General features: G+C 44.7%; 1 protein-coding gene across 2 annotated transcripts; it reads right to left on the bottom strand.

Moving 5' to 3' along the window:
- Positions 1–1,369: 1,369 nt before the first annotated feature.
- LOC115183729 (zinc finger protein 208) lies at positions 1,370–20,183 on the bottom strand. Of its 2 annotated transcripts, none has more exons than XM_029744803.1 (11): positions 19,814–20,183; positions 19,413–19,536; positions 17,710–19,143; positions 15,912–15,976; positions 15,468–15,759; positions 10,055–10,510; positions 8,100–9,049; positions 7,579–7,795; positions 7,047–7,325; positions 6,596–6,829; positions 1,370–2,342 (listed from the first exon to the last, which is right to left on the bottom strand). In XM_029744803.1, the coding sequence occupies exons 1-11, from the start codon at positions 19,820–19,822 to the stop codon at positions 1,447–1,449; spliced, it is 4,956 nt and encodes a 1,651-aa protein (XP_029600663.1). In that variant the 5' UTR covers positions 19,823–20,183; the 3' UTR covers positions 1,370–1,446. The 2 variants fall into 2 exon arrangements, with proteins under 2 accessions (XP_029600663.1, XP_029600664.1); XM_029744804.1 differs by lacking the exon at positions 19,814–20,183 and adding an exon at positions 19,677–19,783.
- Positions 20,184–20,201: the final 18 nt, after the last annotated feature.

The following is a 20,201-nucleotide window of genomic DNA, read 5'->3' as shown; positions in this document are numbered from 1 at the left end:
GGACGCCGATTATGGGCCGATTACATTAAATTCCATGAGGAAACTGTGTGGCAGGCTGACCACCTGTTACGCGAGTGCAGCAAAGAGCCAAGGTAAGTTGCTAGCTAGCATTAAACTTATCTTATAAAAAAACTATCAATCTAAACATAATCACTAGTTAACTACACATGGTTGATGATATTACTAGGTTAACTAGCTTGTCCTGCGTTGCATATAAATCAATGCGGTGCCTGTTAATTTATCATTGAATCACAGCCTACTTCGCCAAACGGGTGATGATTTACCAAAAGCACAATCATTGCACCAATGTACCTAACCATAAACATCAATGCCTTTCTTAAAATCAATACACAGAAGTATATTTTTTGAAACCTGCATATTTAGTTAAAAGAAATTCATGTTAGCAGGCAATATTAACTAGGGAAATTGTGTCACTTCTCTTGCGTTCATTGCACGCAGAGTCAGAGTATATGCAACAGTTTGGGCCGCCTGGCTCGTTGCAAATTACTTTGCCAGAATTTTACATAATTATGACATAACATTGAAGGTTGTACAATGTAACAGCAATATTTAGACTTATGGATGCCACCCGTTAGATAACGGGTGGCATCCATCACTGAAAGAATAAACGTTTTGTTTTCGAAATGATAGTTTCCGGATTCGACCATATTAATGACCTAAGGCTCGTATTTCTGTGTTTATTATATTATAATTAAGTCTATGATTTGATAGAGCAGTCTGACTGAGTGGTGGTAGGCAGCAGCAGGCTCGTAAGCATTCATTCAAACTTTACTGCGTTTGCCAGCAGCTCTTAGCAATGCTTGAAGCACAGCGCTGTTTATGACTTCAAACCTATCAACTCCTGAGATTAGGCTGGCAATACTAAAGTGCCTATTAGAACATCCAATAGTCAAAGGTATATGAAATACAAATGGTATAGAGAGAAATAGTCGATGCGTCATAATTCCTATAATAACTACAACCTAAAACTTCTTAACTGGGAATATTGAAGAACTGGGAATATTGAACCACCAGCTTTCATATGTCTCATGTTCTGAGCAAGGAACTTAAACGTTAGCTTTTTTACATGGCACATATTGCACTTTTACTTTCTTCTCCAACACTGTGTTTTTGCATTATTTAAACCAAATTGATCATGTTTCATTATTTATTTGAGACTAAATAGATTTTATTTATGTATTATATTAAGTTAAAATAATTGTTCATTCAGTATTGTTGTAATTGTCATTATTACAAATATTACCACACTCATATATATATATATATATATATGAGTGTGGTAATATATATAAAAAATTATTTAAAAAAGTGGCCGATTAATCGGTATCGGCTTGTTTTGGTCCTCCAATAATCGGTATCGGCGTTGAAAAATCATAGTCGGTTGACCTCTAGTTCAAACAACAACAAAAATGTAAAATATCCCATTTAAAGGTGCCAGTACTGCCAGTGAGGTCTCTCCAGATCACTCTCAACTCTAGGTAGGCCTAGAGGCATGGGTCTCTCCACTCTGGGTAGAGGCACGGGTCTCTCTACTCTAGGAGCTGGCCTGGGCCTTCCCGTCCTGGGTGATTGGTTTGGTATGTCCATGCTGTCCGCGCTGGACGACTGCTTAGGCCTGCCTAGCTGGCGGGTCGGTCCGATGGGCTTGGGAGCGTGGGTCCTCTGGTGCTGCCGGAGCCCCTGTAGATAGTAGAAACTCTTCCCACACTCCTCACACTGATGGGGCTTCTCTCCCGTGTGGACTCTGAGGTGAACCTTGAGGTCAAATTCTCTGAAGTAACTCTTCCCACAGACGGAGCAGAGGTGGCTCTTCTGTCCAGTGTGCATACGGAAGTGACATGTAAGTTGGGACTGTTGCTTGAATCTCTTTCCGCACTCGGGGCACAGGTGGGGTCTCTCTCCCCGGTGAGCGCTCTCGTGCTTCTTCAGCCCTTCTTCTGTGATGAAGCCCTTCCCACACTCAGCGCATTGGTAAGGCCTCTCCCCGGTGTGCATTCGCATGTGGATCTTAACGTAGTAATTACTGCGGAACCTCTTGCCACAGTCAGGGCAGGGGAAAGGCTTCTTGTTGTTGTGAGCTAACCGGTGTTCTTCTAACTGTGCCTTCTCAGAGAACTCCTCCCCACACAGCGAGCAGAAGAAAGAGGACTTCTCGCCGCTGTCCTGAGACGTCATGTGTTTCTGTACTGACGATAGATCTGGACGGTTGAAGTTCTCCTGAACTGCTGCTGCGGCGACGGTGTGATTCTCCCGGTGGTGTTCAGGACCTCTTGATGTAGAGGGAGCTAACTCACCAGCAGACAACAAACTAGGGTTCCCATCTGCAGGGAAGATAAAAGGTCGACATTTAGGTTATGGCCCCAAAACGGACCCCTATTCCCTATATCAGGGCTCTCCAACCTTGTTCCTGGAGAGATACCCTCCTGCAGGTTTTAACTCCAACCCTGTTCCTGGAGAGATACCCTCCTGCAGGTTTTAACTCAAACCCTGTTCCTGGAGAGATACTCTCCTGTAGGTTTTAACTCCAACCCTGTTCCTGGAGAGATACCCTCCTGCAGGTTATAACTCCAACCCTGTTCCTGGAGAGATACTCTCCTGTAGGTTTTAACTCCAACCCTGTTCCTGGAGAGATACCCTCCTGTAGGTTTTAACTCCAACCCTGTTCCTGGAGAGATACCCTCCTGCAGGTTATAACTCCAACCCTGTTCCTGGAGAGATACTCTCCTGTAGGTTTTAACTCCAACCCTGTTCCTGGAGAGATACCCTCCTGCAGGTTATAACTCCAACCCTGTTCCTGGAGAGATACTCTCCTGTAGGTTTTAACTCCAACCCTGTTCCTGGAGAGATACCCTCCTGCAGGTTTTAACTCCAACCCTGTTCCTGGAGAGATACCCTCCTGCAGGTTATAACTCCAACCCTGTTCCTGGAGAGATACTCTCCTGTAGGTTTTAACTCCAACCCTGTTCCTGGAGAGATACCCTCCTGCAGGTTATAACTCCAACCCTGTTCCTGGAGAGATACTCTCCTGTAGGTTTTAACTCCAACCCTAACCTAGCGCACCTGATTCTAATAATTAGCTGGTTGATAAGATGAATCAGGTTAGTTTCAACTGGGGTTGGAGCAAAAACCTACAGGAGGGTTTCTCTCCAGGAACAGGAGTTAACCTACAGGAGGGTTTCTCTCCAGGAACAGGAGTTAAAACCTACAGGAGGGTTTCTCTCCAGGAACAGGAGTTAAAACCTACAGGAGGGTTTCTCTCCAGGAACAGGAGTTAAAACCTACAGGAGGGTTTCTCTCCAGGAACAGGAGTTAACCTACAGGAGGGTTTCTCTCCAGGAACAGGAGTTAAAACATACAGGAGGGTTTCTCTCCAGGAACAGGAGTTAAAACCTACAGGAGGGTTTCTCTCCAGGAACAGGAGTTAAAACCTACAGGAGGGTTTCTCTCCAGGAACAAGAGTTAAAACCTACAGGAGGGTTCCTGGTTAAAACCTACAGGAGGGTTTCTCTCCAGGAACAGGAGTTCAAACCTACAGGAGGGTTTCTCTCCAGGAACAGGATTTAAAACCTACAGGAGGGTTTCTCTCCAGGAACAGGAGTTAAAACCTACAGGAGGGTTTCTCTCCAGGAACAGGAGTTAAAACCTACAGGAGGGTTTCTCTCCAGGAACAGGAGTTAAAACCTACAGGAGGGTTTCTCTCCAGGAACAGGAGTTAAAACCTACAGGAGGGTTTCTCTCCAGGAACAGGATTTAAAACCTACAGGAGGGTTTCTCTCCAGGAACAGGATTTAAAACCTACAGGAGGGTTTCTCTCCAGGAACAGGAGTTAAAACCTACAGGAGGGTTTCTCTCCAGGAACAGGAGTTCAAACCTACAGGAGGGTTTCTCTCCAGGAACAGGAGTTAAAACCTACAGGAGGGTTTCTCTCCAGGAACAGGAGTTAAAACCTACAGGAGGGTTTCTCTCCAGGAACAGGAGTTAAAACCTACAGGAGGGTTTCTCTCCAGGAACAGGAGTTAAAACCTACAGGAGGGTTTCTCTCCAGGAACAGGAGTTAACCTACAGGAGGGTTTCTCTCCAGGAACAGGAGTTAAAACCTACAGGAGGGTTTCTCTCCAGGAACAGGAGTTAAAACCTACAGGAGGGTTTCTCTCCAGGAACAGGAGTTAAAACCTACAGGAGGGTTTCTCTCCAGGAACAGGAGTTAAAACCTACAGGAGGGTTTCTCTCCAGGAACAGGATTTAAAACCTACAGGAGGGTTTCTCTCCAGGAACAGGAGTTAAAACCTACAGGAGGGTTTCTCTCCAGGAACAGGAGTTAAAACCTACAGGAGGGTTTCTCTCCAGGAACAGGAGTTAAAACCTACAGGAGGGTTTCTCTCCAGGAACAGGAGTTAAAACCTACAGAAGGGTTTCTCTCCAGGAACAGGAGTTAAAACCTACAGGAGGGTTTCTCTCCAGGAACAGGAGTTAAAACCTACAGGAGGGTTTCTCTCCAGGAACAGGAGTTATAACCTACAGGAGGGTTTCTCTCCAGGAACAGGAGTTAAAACCTACAGGAGGGTTTCTCTCCAGGAACAGGAGTTAACCTACAGGAGGGTTTCTCTCCAGGAACAGGAGTTAAAACCTACAGGAGGGTTTCTCTCCAGGAACAGGAGTTAAAACCTACAGGAGGGTTTCTCTCCAGGAACAGGAGTTATAACCTACAGGAGGGTTCCTGGTTAAAACCTACAGGAGGGTTTCTCTCCAGGAACAGGAGTTAACCTACAGGAGGGTTTCTCTCCAGGAACAGGAGTTATAACCTACAGGAGGGTTCCTGGTTAAAACCTACAGGAGGGTTTCTCTCCAGGAACAGGAGTTAACCTACAGGAGGGTTTCTCTCCAGGAACAGGAGTTAAAACCTACAAGAGGGTTTCTCTCCAGGAACAGGAGTTAACCTACAGGAGGGTTTCTCTCCAGGAACAGGAGTTATAACCTACAGGAGGGTTCCTGGTTAAAACCTACAGGAGGGTTTCTCTCCAGGAACAGGAGTTAACCTACAGGAGGGTTTCTCTCCAGGAACAGGAGTTAACCTACAGGAGGGTTTCTCTCCAGGAACAGGAGTTAACCTACAGGAGGGTTTCTCTCCAGGAACAGGGTTGGGAAAGCCCTGCCCTATATAGTGCACTACTTTTGAACCGGGCCCTTAGTGCTCTAAAACAGTAGTGCACTACTTAGGGAATAGGGTGCCATTAGGGATGTATCTTAGGGTAAAGTAGTGCATTATGTAGGGAATAGGGTGCCATTAGGGATGTATATTAGGGTAAAGTAGTGTACTATGTAGGGAATAGGGTGCCATTTGAGACACACACGGCCAGTGTTAAGTCCTTCAGACCAATAAGCTGTTCATAGCCTTTGTTCCAGATCTATCTATACTCCACTGCTGTCAAAGTTTGGATGTGACAATGAGGGACAGGGAGTTGGGCATGTTAGCACAAACAGACTGGCCCCCAGCTACTTTTACAACAGCATACATAAACCTCCCAAAAGACAATGAGAAAATATCAACGTTTAGCTGTATTTTCACATAAACCTGATAGGGACATTTTCAACCTCATAATCATCAACCCATCCCATCACCACCTCAACATCAACATACAGTACAGTGCCTTCAGGAGGTATTCACACCACCCCAACATCAACATACTGTACAGTGCCTTCAAGAGGTATTCACACCACCTCAACATCAACATACTGTACAGTGCCTTCAGGAAGTATTCACACCACCTCAACATCAACATACAGTACAGTGCCTTCAGGAAGTATTCACACCACCCCAACATCAACATACAGTACAGTGCCTTCAGGAAGTATTCACACCCCCTCGACTTTTCCCACATGTTGTTGTGTTACAGCCAGAATGTTAAATGGATACATGTGAGATTTTGTGTGACTGGCCTACACACAATACCCCATAATGTAAAAGTAATGACATAATGTTTTTAGAAATTGTTATAAATTCATTAAAAATGAAAAGCTGAAATGTCTCGTGTCAATAAGTATTCAGCCCCTTTGTTATGGAAAGCCTAAATAAGTTCAGGAGTAAAAATGTACTTAACAAGTCACATATTAAGTTGCATGGACTCACACTGTGTGCAATAATACTGTTTAACATGATTTTTGAATGGCTACCTCATCTCTGTACCTCACACATACAATTACCTGTAAGGTCCCTCAGTCCAGCAGTGAATTTCAAACACAGATTCAACCACAAAGACCAGGGAGGTTTTTCAATGCCTCGCAAAGAAGGGCACCTATTGGTAGATGGGTAAATATTAAAAAGCAGACATTGAATATCCCTTTGAGCCTGGTGAAGTTATTAATTACACTTTGAATTGTTCTCCCACTTTGACTAGAGTATTTTGTGTAGATCATTAACAACAACAAAAAATAACAATTAAACCCATTTGAATCCCACCTTGTAACACAACAAAATGTTGAAAAATTCAAGGGGTGTGAATATTTTCTAAAGACACTGTACGTGGACCACAACATCAGCATATGTTGCTGAACGTCTTTCCAAAGTCTCTCTCACCTCTGTGTGTTTTCATGTGTGTTTTCAGGTTCCCTGGCTGAGTGAAACCCTTTCCACACAGGGAGCAGCAGTAAGGTTTCTCCCCGGTGTGGATTCTCACGTGTAACTTCAGCTTGGACGCGTCGGATAGTTCTTTGCCACAGGTTGGACATCGGTGAGTCCTCTTCCCTCTCCCCCGCTGCTGTCCTGTAGTTGGACCTGCTGCCTCACCAGAGAACACACCCAGACTCTCCTCTGGAACAAACACACAGTTAGTGTATCTCAAACGGTACCCTATTCCTTATATAGTGCACTACCTTTGACAAGAGCCTATGGGCCCTAGTGTGCACTATGTAGGGAATAGGGTGCCATTTGAGGGACAGTCTACACAGTGAATTCACTAGTAACCTGTCAGAAAGGCTATTACAGTCATGACGTAGCCATCGTGAGTCTCCATCACAGGCTCTCTTACCGGTGTGCTCTTCCTGATGTCTCTGCAGCAGCTCTTTGTTGTTGAACGGTGCTCCACACACGTAGCAGTTGTAATCTAGATGTGTCTGCAGGTGTAGCAACAGCTCATATTCCCGGGGGAATCCCTCTCCACATTTAAAGCAGCGACGGTTGTTAAACCTCTTGGCTTTGGGTTGCTTCTGTTTGCCTTCTTTGACTCTGGTTTTCCGTTTGACCTGTTGTTTCTTCCGGTGTTTTCTCTGTCCTCCTGATGCAGAGGGACCACCGCCACCGGTCTTGGCTGTGTGACAAAAGAGACAGGGTTTAAAGAATTGGTCAAATACATTGTCCGTCGCCCAACTGGCACGCTATTCCCTATTTAGGGCACTACTTTTGAACAGAGCCCTATATAGGGGACAGGATGCAATTTATAACACAGCCAAATTAACAGGCTATAGTTGAATGATTTTCTGTTGACAGGGTGCCATTTTAAAACAGCCAAATTAACAGGCTATAGTTGAATGATTTTCTGTTGACATTCTACCTCCACTTACCAAGACGAAGAGCAGGTTTCCAACTGGCATCGTCTTCTTCAGAATTACCCGAACCATCAACGTTCACCTCTTCTTCTTCTTCCTTCTCCTCCTCCTCTTCCTCCTCTTCTTCAGCTCTGGCCTTCAACCGAGATGTTTGACTGGATGTCTTGCTGCCATGGCTTGGATCAGGACCCTGGGACTCTATAGCTTTAGGGCTGGATTGGTCACCAGGATCCTACAATGAAAACTCAAGTCATTCTTGGTTAACAGTCAGTAGTAATATAATGTTTGTTGTAGGGTTTCCCAGGGTAGCGTCCTCCTCGGCCCCCTTTTTGTTCCTTGTCAAACAGGCAGTGTATATGTAGCAGATTTTGAGTGGCGGTTGGCTAAATCTATGCCTAACTTTAACCTAATCCCCACCTATTCTAACCATAAACCCAAACCGATTCCATAAACTTCTAGATTTCAGAATGAAACCCCTCCCCCAAAACAAAACCTGAAAGCGATAGCATTAGCTTACAGCAAACCAAACCACATACCTTTCTGATAAGGGATGTTGGAAGACCACTTCCTCCACTGCCGTAGCGAGGGCCTGTGGGGATGGGTGGGGTTGGTTCCACTATAGGCTTCCCAGGGTGCATCTGCTGCATGTGTGACCGGATGCCTGCTCTGTACCTGTAGCTTTTGCCACACTCATGGCACTGGTAGGGCTTCTCTCCAGAGTGGACTCTGAGATGCACCCTGAGGTCAAACTCTCTGGCGAAACTCTTCCCACACAGGAAGCAGAGATGGCTCCTCTCTCCGGTGTGGATCTTGAAGTGACAGGTCAGCTGGGATTGTTGTTTGAAACACTTGCCACACGCAGGGCATCGGTACGGCCTCTCTCCTCGGTGAGCGCTCTCGTGCTTCTTGAGCCCCTCCGCTGACAGGAAACTCTTATCACACTGGACGCAGTGGTAAGAGATCTTCCCACTGTGGATCTTCCGGTGGATCTTGATGTAACTCTTGCTGGAGAATCTCTTCCCACAGTCTGGACAGGGGTAAGGTTTCTCTGGTTTCTCATGGGAGTGGGCGATCACCAGGTGATCATCCAGAAGGCCTTTTTGAGAGAACTCTGCCCCGCAGAGAGGGCACTGTGGATTAGACTGGTTCTCTACAGTGTGATTTCTCATGTGTATCTGTAGAGTTGGAGTTTGGCATTCCTCTCCTATTGGCTTAGCTGTGCGGTTGTCATGGTATTGGTCCAGGACTCCTATTGGCTTAGCTGTGTGGTTGTCATGGTATTGGTCCAGGACTCCTATTGGCTTAGCTGTGTGGTTGTCATGGTATTGGTCCGGGACTCCTATTGGCTTAGCTGTGTGGTTGTCATGGTATTGGTCCAGGACTCCTATTGGCTTAGCTGTGTGGTTGTCATGGTATTGGTCCGGGACACCTATTGTAGGAAGCCTCTCCACGATGTCAGGCCAGAAACTGGGATTCCTGACTTCTCCTGCATGGGGGAAGATAGTTCATGTTAAGTCTAACCAGATAATGACTGGGACCAGGACGATACCAGTATCACCCTACTCAGATAATGACTGGGACCAGTACGATACCAGTATCACCCTACTCAGATAATGACTGGGACCAGTACGATACCAGTATCACCCTACTCAGATAATGACTGGGGTCAGGACAATACCAGTATCACCCTACTCAGATAATGACTGGGACCAGGACAATACCAGTATCACCCTACTCAGATAATGACTGGGACCAGGACGATACCAGTATCACCCTACTCAGATAATGACTGGGACCAGGACGATACCAGTATCACCCTACTCAGATAATGACTGGGACCAGGACGATACCAGTATCACCCTACTCAGATAATGACTGGGACCAGGACGATACCAGTATCACCCTACTCAGATAATGACTGGGACCAGTACGATACCAGTATCACCCTACTCAGATAATGACTGGGACCAGGACGATACCAGTATCACCCTACTCAGATAATGACTGGGACCAGGACGATACCAGTATCACCCTACTCAGATAATGACTGGGACCAGGACGATAACAAAAATATATCTAAAGATTTGTTTTTACAAAAGCTTAAAGGGATACTTCGGGATTTTGGCAATGAGGTATTTTATCTACTTCACCAGTCAGATGAACTTGTGGATACCATTTTTATGTCTCTGTGTCCAGTATGAAGGAAGTTAGAGGTTGTTTTGTGAGCCATTGCCAACTAGCGTTAGCGCTACGCTAGTTAGCAATTATGATTATTTTTAAACGTTTTATTTAACCTTTATTTAACTAGGCAAGTCAATTGCGCTGCCGCTAGATAGCAACTTCCTTTAAACTGCAAGCAGAAACATAAAAATGGTATCCACGAGTTTGGGGAAGTAGATAAAGGGCCTCATTACCAAATCCCAAAGTGTCCCTTTAAGAGGACAAACGTATTTCCACAGTTGGGTCACTGGGCAGATGTACGAGTTCTCACCTTTGTGCACACTCTGGTGTATTTTCAGATTTCCTTTCTGAGCGAATCTCTTCCCACACACAGAGCACTGGAAAGGCTTCTCTCCCGTGTGTATCCGCTCGTGCATCATCAGTTTATGTGCATCGGATGCTTCGTATCCACACGTTAAGCAGCGGTGAACCTTCTTCGTTTTGAACATGGTCGTTCCATCTATATGAATGGTCTGGTGTAAGAGCATGTCGTAGATACGGGAGAAGCCCTCTCCACATTTAAAGCAGCGGTGGGTCATCTTAGCTTTCTTCTCCTGCTTCGGTTTATTTTCCTTCTTCGGTTTCTCTTCTTTCTTCGGCTGCTTTCGTTCTGGACTCTTCTTCCGTTTGGTCCCCTGTGTCTTCTCTTTCTCCTGGTGTTGTCGCTCCAGTGCTCCTGGTGTTGAGGTAGTTCCCTCACTACCGTGGCAGGAGTTAGGACTCATTCCTGTGGAGAGAAGAGAGTTCAGTGGGTCAGTATGGGTAGAGTTCCCTCACTACCGTGGCAGGAGTTAGGACTCATCAGTATGGGTAGAGTTCCCTCACTACCGTGGCAGGAGTTAGGACTCATCAGTATGGGTAGAGTTCCCTCACTACCGTGGCAGGAGTTAGGACTCATCAGTATGGGTAGAGTTCCCTCACTACCGTGGCAGGAGTTAGGACTCATCAGTATGGTAGAGTTCCCTCACTACCGTGGCAGGAGTTAGGACTCATCAGTATGGGTAGAGTTCCCTCACTACCGTGGCAGGAGTTAGGACTCATCAGTATGGTAGAGTTCCCTCACTACCGTGGCAGGAGTTAGGACTCATCAGTATGGGTAGAGTTCCCTCACTACCGTGGCAGGAGTTAGGACTCATCAGTATGGTAGAGTTCCCTCACTACCGTGGCAGGAGTTAGGACTCATCAGTATGGGTAGAGTTCCCTCACTACCGTGGCAGGAGTTAGGACTCATCAGTATGGTAGAGATCCCTCACTACCGTGGCAGGAGTTAGGACTCATCAGTATGGGTAGAGTTCCCTCACTACCGTGGCAGGAGTTAGGACTCATCAGTATGGGTAGAGTTCCCTCACTACCGTGGCAGGAGTTAGGACTCATCAGTATGGGTAGAGTTCCCTCACTACCGTGGCAGGAGTTAGGACTCATCAGTATGGTAGAGTTCCCTCACTACCGTGGCAGGAGTTAGGACTCATCAGTATGGGTAGAGTTCCCTCACTACCGTGGCAGGAGTTAGGACTCATCAGTATGGTAGAGTTCCCTCACTACCGTGGCAGGAGTTAGGACTCATCAGTATGGGTAGAGTTCCCTCACTACCGTGGCAGGAGTTAGGACTCATCAGTATGGTAGAGTTCCCTCACTACCGTGGCAGGAGTTAGGACTCATCAGTATGGGTAGAGTTCCCTCACTACCGTGGCAGGAGTTAGGACTCATCAGTATGGTAGAGATCCCTCACTACCGTGGCAGGAGTTAGGACTCATCAGTATGGTAGAGATCCCTCACTACCGTGGCAGAAGTTAGGACTCATCAGTATGGGTAGAGTTCCCTCACTACCGTGGCAGGAGTTAGGACTCATCAGTATGGGTAGAGTTCCCTCACTACCGTGGCAGGAGTTAGGACTCATCAGTATGGGTAGAGATCCCTCACTACCGTGGCAGGAGTTAGGACTCATCAGTATGGTAGAGTTCCCTCACTACCGTGGCAGGAGTTAGGACGCATCAGTATGGTAGAGTTCCCTCACTACCGTGGCATGTAGCGTACATGCTATTGTGTGAAAACAGTGGCCACGTATTCCCTATATAGTGCATACATCTGTCTCCCTCTCTACAGTGTACTATATAGGGAATAGGGCTCTGGTCTCTAGTAGTGCACTACATAGGGAATAGGGCTCTGGTCTATAGTAGTGTACTATATAGGGAATAGGGCTCTGGTCTATAGTAGTGTACTATATAGGGAATAGGGCTCTGGTCTATAGTAGTGTACTATATAGGGAATAGGGCTCTGGTCTATAGTAGTGTACTATATAGGGAATAGGGCTCTGGTCTATAGTAGTGCACTATATAGGGAATAGGGCTCTGGTCTATAGTAGTGTACTATATAGGGAATAGGGCTCTGGTCTATAGTAGTGCACTATATAGGGAATAGGGCTCTGGTCTATAGTAGTGTACTATATAGGGAATAGGGCTCTGGTCTATAGTAGTGCACTATATAGGGAATAGGGCTCTGGTCTATAGTAGTGCACTATATAGGGAATAGGGCTCTGGTCTATAGTAGTGCACTACATAGGGAATAGGGCTCTGGTCTATAGTAGTGCACTATATAGGGAATAGGGCTCTGGTCTATAGTAGTGTACTATATAGGGAATAGGGCTCTGGTCTATAGTAGTGCACTATATAGGGAATAGGGCTCTGGTCTATAGTAGTGTACTATATAGGGAATAGGGCTCTGGTCTATAGTAGTGCACTATATAGGGAATAGGGCTCTGGTCTATAGTAGTGTACTATGTAGGGAACAGGGCCCTGGTCTATAGTAGTGTACTATATAGGGAATAGGGCTCTGGTCTATAGTAGTGCACTATATAGGGAATAGGGCTCTGGTCTATAGTAGTGCACTATATAGGGAATAGGGCTCTGGTCTATAGTAGTGCACTACATAGGGAATAGGGCTCTGGTCTATAGTAGTGCACTATATAGGGAATAGGGCTCTGGTCTATAGTAGTGCACTATATAGGGAATAGGGCTCTGGTCTATAGTAGTGCACTACATAGGGAATAGGGCTCTGGTCTATAGTAGTGCACTATATAGGGAATAGGGCTCTGGTCTATAGTAGTGCACTATATAGGGAATAGGGCTCTGGTCTATAGTAGTGCACTATATAGGGAATAGGGCTCTGGTCTATAGTAGTGCACTATATAGGGAATAGGGCTCTGGTCTATAGTAGTGCACTACATAGGGAATAGGGCTCTGGTCTATAGTAGTGCACTATATAGGGAATAGGGCTCTGGTCTATAGTAGTGCACTATATAGGGAATAGGGCTCTGGTCTATAGTAGTGCACTATATAGGGAATAGGGCTCTGGTCTATAGTAGTGCACTATATAGGGAATAGGGCTCTGGTCTATAGTAGTGCACTACATAGGGAATAGGGCTCTGGTCTATAGTAGTGCACTATATAGGGAATAGGGCTCTGGTCTATAGTAGTGTACTATATAGGGAATAGGGCTCTGGTCTATAGTAGTGCACTATATAGGGAATAGGGTGCCATTTGGGATGAACACATTCTTTAACTCACCTTTCTGTCACCACTTGTAAACAAAATATGTTTACATATCTTACATTACTCATCTCACATGTATATACTGTATTCTATACTATTTTACTGTATCTTAGTCTATTCATTACTCATCTCACATGTATATACTGTATTCTATACTATTTTACTGTATCTTAGTCTATTCATTACTCATCTCACATGTACATACTGTATTCTATTCTACTGTATCTTAGTCTATGCTGCTCTGACATTGTTCGTCCAAATATTTATATATTCTTAATTCTATTCCTTTACTTTAGATTGTGTGTATTGTTAGATATTACTGCACTGTTGGAGCTAGAAACACAAGCATTTCGCTACACCCACAATAACATCTGCTAAACACGTGTACGTGACCAATAACATCTGCTAAACACGTGTATGTGACCAGTAACATCTGCTAAACACGTGTATGTGACCAGTAACATCTGCTAAACACGTGTATGTGACCAGTAACATCTGCTAAACACGTGTATGTGACCAGTAACATCTGCTAAACACGTGTATGTGACCAATAACATCTGCTAAACACGTGTATGTGACCAGTAACATCTGCTAAACACGTGTATGTGACCAGTAACATCTGCTAAACACGTGTATGTGACCAGTAACATCTGCTAAACACGTGTATGTGACCAATAACATCTGCTAAACACGTGTATGTGACCAGTAACATCTGCTAAACACGTGTATGTGACCAGTAACATCTGCTGAACACGTGTATGTGACCAGTAACATCTGCTAAACACGTGTATGTGACCAGTAACATCTGCTAAACACGTGTATGTGACCAGTAACATCTGCTAAACACGTGTATGTGACCAGTAACATCTGCTAAACACGTGTATGTGACCAGTAACATCTACTAAACACGTGTATGTGACCAGTAACATCTGCTAAACACGTGTATGTGACCAATAACATCTGCTAAACACGTGTATGTGACCAATAACATCTGCTAAACACATGTATGTGACCAATAACATAATCTGCTAAACACGTGTATGTGACCAATAACATAATCTGCTAAACACGTGTATGTGACCAATAACATCTGCTAAACACGTGTACGTGACCAGTAACATCTGCTAAACACGTGTACGTGACCAATAACATCTGCTAAACACGTGTACATGACCAATAACATCTGCTAAACACGTGTATGTGACCAATAACATCTGCCAAACACGTGTATGTGACCAATAACATCTGCCAAACACGTGTATGTGACCAATAACATCTGCTAAACACGTGTATGTGACCAATAACATCTGCTAAACACGTGTATGTGACCAATAACATCTGCTAAACACGTGTATGTGACCAGTAACATCTGCTAAACACGTGTATGTGACCAGTAACATCTGCTAAACACATGTATGTGACCAATAACATCTGCTAAACACGTGTATGTGACCAATAACATCTGCTAAACACGTGTATGTGACCAGTAACATCTGCTAAACACGTGTATGTGACCAATAACATCTGCTAAACACGTGTATGTGACCAGTAACATCTGCTAAACACGTGTATGTGACCAGTAACATCTGCTGAACACGTGTATGTGACCAGTAACATCTGCTAAACACGTGTATGTGACCAGTAACATCTGCTAAACACGTGTATGTGACCAGTAACATCTGCTAAACACGTGTATGTGACCAGTAACATCTGCTAAACACGTGTATGTGACCAGTAACATCTACTAAACACGTGTATGTGACCAGTAACATCTGCTAAACACGTGTATGTGACCAATAACATCTGCTAAACACGTGTATGTGACCAATAACATCTGCTAAACACATGTATGTGACCAATAACATCTGCCAAACACGTGTATGTGACCAATAACATAATCTGCTAAACACGTGTATGTGACCAATAACATCTGCTAAACACGTGTATGTGACCAGTAACATCTGCTAAACACGTGTATGTGACCAATAACATCTGCTAAACACGTGTACATGACCAATAACATCTGCTAAACACGTGTATGTGACCAATAACATCTGCCAAACACGTGTATGTGACCAATAACATCTGCCAAACACGTGTATGTGACCAGTAACATGTGATTTGACTTTGATTTACCAAGATGAGGAGTATCCCAGGAAGCTTGTTCTACTACAGAATTCAACAGATCACCAACTTCCTCTTCCTCCCCTTCCTCCTCCTCTTCTTCATCTTCACCCTCTTCTTCCTCTTCCACCTCCCACTCTTCTTCCTCCTCCTCTTCCTCATCCTCCTCTTCTTCCTCCTCCTCTTCTTCTTCTTCCTCCTCTTCTTCAATATGAATGTTCATCCCAGGTGTTTGAGTGATGTCCTCCTCATGTCTTCGGTCAGGACCCAGGGACTCTGTCGACCCCGATTGAGCCCCAGGATCCTAGAATAAAGACAGGACCTTTTCTGGTCAAGTTACCGTGGAAACCAAGTTGGAACAAAAATGGGTTCAATAGAACAGTAAAAAATATAATAATAATGTTTATAATGGTAACAATATCTCCTATTCAAATATTTGTTATTATTTTCTCCCACCTTGTTGATGTGTGATGTAGGGGGACTTCCTCCTTCACTACCAGAGCCATGGACAGGACCCTCTCCTGTGGAGATAGGTTGGAATTATGGGTTAGACCAGGGGTCTGGGGTAGACTCAGGCCCCCTGGGGGGTGGGCACTTCCAGCATTGGGGGGGAACCCATGCGATATGAGTGACTCAAACAATGCAACAAAATCTATGAGCTAAAAATCCTAGCTAAGAAAACGTTAGCTGACATGGGCTAGTTGACCCGGACATTTCTGATCAGTTATAAATAGTTTTCCAAGGTATGTAATGACTGACATGACAACAGGAACTGATGATGAACTACCCAGTTTCTACATTGCACCTTGTGCGTTCTACTATTACAACTTTCAAGAGTACATTTAAAGCCAGACTGAGTTCCTTAAAACCACTGGGTTAGATAATGAGTCAGACTCTATTACTGTGTAACTAAAAGAACAGTCAGCGTTCTGCCTCCACTTACTATGTTGAATAGAATCCCAGTCAACTAAAGAACAGTCAGCATCCTGCCTCCACTTACTATGTTGAATAGAATCCCAGTCAACTAAAGAACAGTCAGCATTCTGCCTCCACTTACTATGTTGAACAGAATCCCAGTCAACTAAAGAACAGTCAGTGTTCTGCCTCCACTTACTATGTTGAACAGAATCCCAGTCAACTAAAGAACAGTCAGCATTCTGCCTCCACTTACTATGTTGAACAGAATCCCAGTCAACTAAAGAACAGTCAGCATTCTGCCTCCACTTACTATGTTGAACAGAATCCCAGTCAACTAAAGAACAGTCAGCGTTCTGCCTCCACTTACTATGTTGAACAGAACCCCAGTCAACTAAAGAACAGTCAACATTCTGCCTCCACTTACTATGTTGAACAGAATCCCAGTCAACTAAAGAACAGTCAGTGTTCTGCCTCCACTTACTATGTTGAACAGAATCCCAGTCAACTAAAGAACAGTCAGCTTTCTGCCTCCACTTACTATGTTGAACAGAATCCCAGTCAACTAAAGAACAGTCAGCATCCTGCCTCCACTTACTATGTTGAACAGAATCCCAGTCAACTAAAGAACAGTCAGCGTCCTGCCTCCACTTACTATGTTGAACAGAATCCCAGTCAACTAAAGAACAGTCAGCATTCTGCCTCCACTTACTATGTTGAACAGAATCCCAGTCAACTAAAGAACAGTCAGCGTTCTGCCTCCACTTACTATGTTGAACAGAATCCCAGTCAACTAAAGAACAGTCAGCATTCTGCCTCCACTTACTATGTTGAACAGAATCCCAGTCAACTAAAGAACAGTCAGCGTTCTGCCTCCACTTACTATGTTGAACAGAATCCCAGTCAACTAAAGAACAGTCAGCGTTCTGCCTCCACTTACTATGTTGAACAGAATCCCAGTCAACTAAAGAACAGTCAGCGTTCTGCCTCCACTTACTATGTTGAACAGAATCCCAGTCAACTAAAGAACAGTCAGCATTCTGCCTCCACTTACTATGTTGAATAGAATCCCAGTCAACTAAAGAACAGTCAGCGTTCTGCCTCCACTTACTATGTTGAATAGAATCCCAGTCAACTAAAAAACAGTCAGCATCCTGCCTCCACTTACTATGTTGAACAGAATCCCAGTCAACTAAAGAACAGTCAGCGTTCTGCCTCCACTTACTATGTTGAATAGGACCCCAGTCAACTAAAGAACAGTCAGTGTTCTGCCTCCACTTACTATGTTGAACAGAATCCCAGTCAACTAAAAAACAGTCAGCATTCTGCCTCCACTTACTATGTTGAATAGGACCCCAGTCAACTTCTTCTCCATCAGAATTAATCAGCCCTCCAACTTCCTCTGCATTATCCGTCACCTCTTCTCCATCCTCCTCCACCTCGTCCTTCTCCTCTTCGACTTTAGCCTTCAGCCCCAGTGTTTGACAGAGGTCCTGTAGGTTATCAGATACCATCTCCTGCCCCTGTGATGTGTTCTCCTCCTCACAGTGGATGGGTTTCTCTGCTTCTGTTGTGTGTGACCGCTGGTGCAAGTTCAAACTTCCTTTTGTAGCAAAATTCTTCCCACAGTCGGGGCAGGGGTATGGCTTCTTTCCTGTGTGGATTCTCATGTGGATCTGTAGAGATGATGAAGTTTTGAAATGTTTCCCACATTCTGAGCAGCAGTGAGACGATGTCTTAGTTTTGTGATTCTCCTGGTGTTGTTCAGGTTCTGCTGCTGATGCAGAGAGACTTTCAACTTTTTTGCGGTGTGATTGTTGGTGTATTTCTTTCAAATTTAGCAAGTCCGGTTTCTCTCCTGTGTGTTGCAGCTGGTGTCTTTTCAAGGATGTACAGAAGGTAAATCTCTTGTCACACTCGGAGCAGGCGTAAGGCTTCTCTCCAGTGTGCAGTTTCTGGTGTTGTTTCAGATATGCTTTCTGAGTGAAGCCCTTCCTACAGATGGAACAGGAGAAAGGCTTCTCTCCTGTGTGGGAGAGCTGGTGGGCAGTCAGGTTGGCTTTCTGGGTGAAGCACTTGCCACAGACAGAGCAGGAGAAAGGTTTCTCACCAGTGTGCACTAGCATGTGTTGGTTCAAATTTCCCTTTTGGTTGAAGCTCTTCTCACACACGGAACATTTGTAAGACTTCTCCCCGGTGTGTTTCAGCTCATGTGATTTCAAAGTGTGTAGATAAGTATAATTCTTCCCACACACGGAGCAGGAGTGAGGCTTTTCCCCCGTGTGTGTCAGCAGGTGTCTGCGTAGTTTGTAAGCACTAGAGAACTCTCTTCCACACTCCAGGCAGCAGTTCTTTGCCTGTTCAGGATCTCCAGATATAGAGGGACTGCCCTCCCCATTAGAACAGTGGAACCGCTGGTGTGTCTTCAGATGTTCCTCCCGAGTGAAACTCTTCCCACAGTCAGAACAGAAGCAGGGCCTCTCTCCTGTGTGAGTCAGAAGGTGTCGTTGTAGTTTAGATGGACATGGGAACTCCTTCCCACAGTCCAGGCAGCTGTAGCTCTTCCTGGGTTTGGGACTGGTCTTCTTCTCTCCTGTGTGTGTTGTGTTACGATGTTTTCTTAGATAATGCTGGGTAGGGAACTCCTCTCCACACTCTCTGCAGCCGTGTGTGTTCTTGTCTGTGTGATTGTCCTCCTGTCGTTCAGGTTCTCCTGAGGTAGAACTTGTCCCCTCACTGTCAGAGTGACGGCTGGAACTCTCTCCTGTCTCTCCTGTGGGGATATAGGAAGAGTCTGATCAGGATTGCTCGAGTGGAAACCAAAGGGGTGTATTCATTAGTGTAGCAAATGAAAACAAGTGTTTCTTATAGTCCCTTTCCCTGTTTCGGCCATTAGCTTCCTAGTGAATACACCCCAGCTTGTGTAAGTGTTGCACTGTTTTGTTCACGCTGTACCTAAACAACACCGTCAGATGGTTTAAACATTCAGTCTGCCTCAGCCTCCACCTACTAAAGTTAATGGAAATCTCTCAACCGACTTACCTCTCAATCTTAGAAAGTCACTGAAGTAGTCAAGGCTCCTAGGAACCATCTCTGGACCGCTTGTGCTCTGGTCACCATGGATACAGTCAGGAACCAGTAGATTTGACTGGGGTTCATCAAAATCCTGATTGAAAAGTACAGTCAGAGATAGGCCTCGAAGATAATGTCATGTCATTGGCTTTGGTCTTAATAACGAACTGACTTGATAAAAGAATCCTTACTACTTGACAAATGTATACCAACTTCTACAAATGACAAACTAACCTTGAACAAGACAATGGAGTTGACTAAAGCAGAGCCATGTATTTACATAACTAGCTAACCAGCTATATCTATCGATACCTGCTGTATCTATGGCTTTTAGTTTCAGGGCAACTAGCTAGCTATAGCTCACTTCTCACCTCATACATTGTGTGAGCCAAAGCAACAACAACAAAATTGCCGAGAAAATGTTGTTCTCTGGCTGTAGCAAGCAATCAGTTCAAATGTTGCTTTGCTATGAGAAATCACAGCTATTTCGCAAAAATAGATAGCAGGCTAAGTTAGCATAGCATACTGAGCTAGCTAACGGTACTTAGCTAGCTAATAATGTTAGCTTAACTTGTCGTTTGTAACTTCACGTCTGTCTGGTTTAATAGTTCCATATCTACGTTATCACAGGATGGAAATAGTCTACGCCAAGTATATTGAAGATATATTTGTAAATAACTCTAGCTACAATGCTTTTGAGTAAGGTTTATCTAGGCAGGCTAGCTATGTTGACAGAACCGCCTAGAACTACTTCCGGGG

Source organism: Salmo trutta, unplaced genomic scaffold (genome assembly GCF_901001165.1).
Source record: "Salmo trutta unplaced genomic scaffold, fSalTru1.1, whole genome shotgun sequence".
In the NCBI taxonomy this organism is placed as follows: Eukaryota; Metazoa; Chordata; class Actinopteri; order Salmoniformes; family Salmonidae; genus Salmo; species Salmo trutta.
This window is presented reverse-complemented; position numbering and strand designations above follow the sequence as displayed.